Consider the following 5,172-nt stretch of genomic DNA (forward strand, 5'->3'; position numbering starts at 1 on the left):
GCTGGGTGCAGGGGAGAGGGAGGAGGGAGATGAATGGATCGATGGGCTACGAGGGGGAAGGGAGAGGAGCGTTAAGGGGTGGGGGGGATCCTCACTTTCGGTGCTTCTCCTCTTTGTCGCCGCTTTTGGTGCTGTTGTCTGTGTGGCTGTTAGGATTGTTGCTGAGGTACATTTTGTCCATGGCCTTGAGCGCCTCGGTGAGATAGTTCTGCAGGGCGGTGACGGCAGCACACACCGCCGGGCTCCCGAAGCCGTGTGAGATGAGGTTGAAGTGGGTCAGGCAGCTCTGGATGCCCGGCTCCAAAATGGGGTTGGGCCGCGAGTTCCCCAGGGGAGATCGGTCCTGAGCCAGCAGGTCGGTGAACTCTTTACAGATCTGTCTGTAGCACAAATGGAGCAGAGAGACAGAAGGAGGGAAGCAGGGAGGGGAAGAGAGAGGGAGAGAAATGAACCATCACTGGCGGCAGCAAAGCCTGTGCCTGCTCCCTGCTAGATGACACAAGCCCCCAGATCATGGGGGCTGCTGACCCCGAGAGCACACGGGCTCGCTCTCCTCTCCCTCTCCTCTACACATCCTTCTCCCTAATTCTCACACCTCCCCAGCACACACAAACCTCTTCCCTTCACCTGGCCTGCGCACACACCTCACGCCTTGGCCCCAACACGCAGACAAGTAACAGGCAGACGGATCCACACGCACCTCCTGCCTACCCCCGTACCTGCCACAGCCCCCCGCATCCTCCCCACAAACACACATCCCTGCCCAGCTGGGGTTTGGAGCAGATACACAGTTTAAAGTTCCCCAGCAAGATGGTTGGGGTGCAATATCCAAAGGGAGGTTTAGGGATTTAGTCACGTTTTAGAAGATCTTTTTTTTTGGGGGGTGGGACTGGAGAGAGGCGCGGGCCTCTTCCTTCTTCACAAGGCGAAAACACGCCTGTGTGTCAGGAAGAAAGAGCGAGGGCAGAGAGGGGAATCGAGGCTTTAAATTAGGGTATTCTGAAACATTTATATATGTACATCTATATCTCCAAATCCAAAGGGACCTTCCCACAGAGGGAAAGGCTGACGCTAACTGGGGTCTGGAAATTTCCGTCCAGGGAGGTGGGAGGAAAGGATACGAGGGCACGGTACAGAAGTTAGGTTAGATCATCCCCTGGCTGCACAAATACTTGGGGAAATAACACACCTTATAGCAAGAGAGCTCAGAGGCGTGTTGAAACAGTTTGTATTCTAAAAACCCACAGTTAATGTCTTCCAGCCATAAAGCGACTCCCATCTTCTCTGCCTGCGCCCTCTGGCACTGTGCCCTTTGGTGACACCTCCATTGGTAATTAAGGGCTACTAAACAACCCTTTTAATTTCCAGCAAACATATCAAAACAGTCATTTTCTTTTCACACACCACCTGGAAGTCTAGGCAGCCCCATAAATGATAAACTCCACTAGCATTTTAACGGCGTGCAGATTGTCATTTAAAATATATCTTTAATATCCCTATATTCACTAAGTAACAGAGCTGCTTAGGCAGAAAAGAACCATTGCCGATTTTAATGAACTGAAATCAGTTTAATGTGCCAGTTTTATTTTACTGTCAATGGGAAGCCTTTCCCTTCTACCTAAATTGATAAGCTAAGTGAAAAGGCCCGGAAAAAATGTTTTGCTCTGAAGAATTACGGCTTTTTCTTTAACTAAACATCCACCCACAATTTTCACGACTCACTTTGCAGGTAATCTCCATGAAATGACTCGACCAAGCTGGGTTACAGAGTTCTCCTATAGTGGGAGGGCAAATACACCCCCTTGCAATTTGCAAAACCATCAGCCACTGCTACGTGGAAAACGCTCACAAAACAAAAGCCCCAAACCCAGGTTCATCGCCCTCCCCTCAACTTCTAAGCAACATGCCAGAAAGGTAAATGTCTTACTTTGTAGCTAGAAGCATGTTTTTTCTTGTGACTTGCTCGTTTGGATCGGAATGTTGTCGGTTGAGAAATTCAGCTACTGCTTTGGCAGGAAATTCTGTCTCACAAACGTACCCAAAATCTCTAGCTAGATGTACTGCTTCTCCTGAAAAGGGAGGTACGGGTGGGGATGGGAGGGAAACACACAGCTCATCAGTACACAGAGGCAAAAATCCATTAGGATAAAAAAAAAGTACTACATTCTACTTGGGCTTTTCTTCTCAAAGCCTTGGACTTTTTTTTTTTTTCTTTGAAAAAGGTAAGAAATGCTAATGGCATCTTATCTTGCAGGAGTTTTCTTTGCTTCAGTGGAGGGAAATGCAAATGTGTATTGTCATGAAAATCGCTACAAGTGAAATCTCGCAGAAGAATTTTTTCAAGTTTACATTGACTAGCAGATACTTTTAGACAGGCAGGCTCCATCCACCTCGAATTCGTGCTTAGATTTACATATCCATGCCTATACACAGCCATTTAGGTACATTTCATTCACAGCTATTTACTCTGGAAATGTTTGTTTACCTCGGCCACTGTCTCTCTATTCTTTTGCAATGCATCAATGATTAATACTGATCATAATTACTCCTAGAGCTCTCCTAAATAAAATGCATTAAACAGCTAAGTGTTTAAAATTTAACTTGATCGCATATAATTATACATTCACCCCCCCAAACGATTAACCATGAGAATTTTAGGGTCATTCCACTGAGTCTGTCTGTTTTGTTGATTTTCAAATCTTTGGTTTTAATTTCCTGAACCAGTTGGTTTTTACTGCAGGGCTTCCTGCCATTAGCTCTAGCTCCGGAAGAACGCATGCGCCAATTAGAGCTTCAAAGCCTCAGTCCAGTGAGCTTGTTTCCATAAAATGGAGCGGATCATAAACAATAACAGTACTCTAGAAACTGCCTCATCGCTACAGGACTCAAAGCCCCAGCAATGTTTATATCATCATCCCCCCCCAAAATTAGCCACCATCACTAAGTTATCTGGGGATCAGGCCTCTGGTTTTTTGTTTGTGTGTTTTGGGGTTTTTTTAAAATAATTCTTTTAAAGCCCTTGTATGTGAAAGCCAAACAGAACAATAGATTACCATAAAAACCTTATCCATATTCATTAACATCACAAATAATGTTAAGCATCTACCAAATCTAGACTTTTTACAAGTTTGCCCTTCGTGATTCTCTACTACTTCGATGCAATTGCAAAGCCTTTTCAAAAACATGAAGGCGCAGTAATTTTCACGCAGGATAAATACAGTGCGACCACTAATCCTGAGGTTTTAAAAAAAATGAAGCCTGGCATTGCGCAGCGCTTCTTTCCCCGACCCTCTGAACATGAAACATTTCTCACAGAACATGAAGTGACAGTAAAACAAAGCAACAAATTCCCTCCTATACAACCAAACTTAAGCTAAACCTGTGCAGCCTGGGCTGAGCTTAAAAGCACTTTGCAGACTGAAGCGGTCTGAAATGCAGTCAAACCCAAAAGTGGTCTGAAATGCAGTCAAACCCAAAAGCAAGGGGAAAGGACGAGGATCTATCCGCTGGCCTTGGGCTTACTTTGTGCCAGTCGGTCTGACACAGCAACTGCTTGAAAAGTAAATGACTACAAACTCTTGAGCTTCCCACCTCCTGGTTCTGACATGCGTAGGACATGCCAAGGTGTTAAAAGTAAGTTGCACCTTTTCTGGCCAGAGGAAAGTAGAGGAGAACGTATGATACAGCCAAGGGAACATGTGTTCTGAAAATGAGAACCAAAAGGGAGTGGGGGGTGGTGGTGGTGGTGTAACTTTAAGGCTCTCAGGACACCATTAATTCATGGCTGAGGTCAAGGATTCCCAAATTAATTCAGGAAGTAATGGTCACGCATTTCTCAAATGCAGATGTCAGAAAACTTAAATGATTTACTGTTATGTGGCTGCAGGCTGGGAAGGAGAACAAACTTAAAGTAGCTGCAGTTTCTGACATTTAAAATTGCCTGGTTGTCCACCTGTGGCAGAAGGACGGCAGTGAAGCATGAGAGGCTCTGCTCCCTGTAACTTCCAACTCAACACTCGAGGGTCACTTACGGGGTTGAACCCACAGCCCCTGTGCACAGGGATTCTCCCCGTGCTGCTCCCAAGGAGATCTGCTTGCTCTGGGGAGGGAGTACTCATTGGAACAGGGGAGCAAGATGGGGCCCTGAAAACGTTTAGTTCAGAGACTTAAAATAAAGCAAATAAATGGTGGAATGCAATGCTGAGTCTGCAGGACTCACCAAGTCCATTTCAGGTTAAAACAAAAGACAAAGGCACACAATGAACGTTGGGTTTTTTTTCCCCCAGGCATAGAAAATAATGCCCTTCCAATTTCCAACAAGCAGCACCAACTCAGTGAAAAAAAAAACCTCCAACCCAACACGCAGTCTTTCTCCCATTAAGCAAAAGCAACAGGCACCTTTTCCAAACAAGCTCTTTGAGTCACTTACCCTCCACCAGCGAGGTGAGCAAGGTAACGTTAGCAGCTTTACGCCTCCCGGCTGGCAGGTTTAATCCTATTTTGTCCAGTTTCTCCCTCAGAGATCTCCCTCCGTTTTTAGACTTCGCCCTGCTCCGCACAAAAAAAAGACACTGAGAAATGGGGCTGGTGGGGGGCACCCACTCCCGCTTCAGCTCCCACCCACAGATTGCCCCAACACATTGCCTGCCCCCAAAGGGGAGTAAAAACCATGGGGGACGTGGTTGTGGGGGGCTGAAGAGCGGGTGTTGCTGAGTCTGAGGCATAAGGATGGGGCTTTGGATGGCTCCATGTTCAGGGAATGGTGGCCGTCACTAAGGCCTGGATCTGCCCCTAGGCTGGCAGGGAGCTCAGGGCATGTTGGGGCCAAGACTGGACCCCTGAGGTAGCCACCTGAGTGCTCAAGGTGCCATGGATCCTGGAGAAGGGTTCTCCCAGGCATCGGCCTGGGCGTTACGGGGCAGATGGATGTGTAAGACCAGCAGCCCCCATCACTGCCACAGAACATCCCTGCCCTCACACACTAATCCCTACGTGGCCCATATGTGGCTTTTCGGTAGAGCCGGGCTGTGGAGGTGGGAGCTGGATTAATTAATTAATCCTGGATGTTATTCCCTGCCTGGGCACTGTGGAATTGCCTGGGTGAGGTGACGGGACTAGGGCGGTGGGTAGCAGGGTGGGCACCCCCCAGGTGTAGTGGCGGGAACCCACCCA

The 5,172-nt window shown here is 47.5% G+C and overlaps 1 protein-coding gene across 1 annotated transcript in view; it reads right to left on the reverse strand.

Moving 5' to 3' along the window:
• The window catches only part of LOC104531562 (transcription factor AP-2-alpha), a gene marked incomplete at its 5' end in the record, with an annotated part of 4,886 nt that extends 338 nt beyond the window's left edge, over window positions 1-4,548 (reverse strand). The window contains 3 exons of the mRNA XM_010176474.1: window positions 1-380; window positions 1,928-2,069; window positions 4,430-4,548. The exon at window positions 1-380 is cut by the window's left edge and continues 338 nt beyond it. Of these exons, the coding sequence (XP_010174776.1) occupies window positions 92-380; window positions 1,928-2,069; window positions 4,430-4,548 (550 nt within the window). The remainder of the gene's footprint in view (window positions 381-1,927; window positions 2,070-4,429) is intronic.
• Between the last annotated feature and the right edge of the window lie 624 nt (window positions 4,549-5,172).

The sequence above is a fragment of the Antrostomus carolinensis genome, unplaced genomic scaffold (assembly GCF_000700745.2).
Source record: "Antrostomus carolinensis isolate BGI_N321 unplaced genomic scaffold, ASM70074v2 scaffold47059, whole genome shotgun sequence".
NCBI lineage: Eukaryota > Metazoa > Chordata > Aves > Caprimulgiformes > Caprimulgidae > Antrostomus > Antrostomus carolinensis.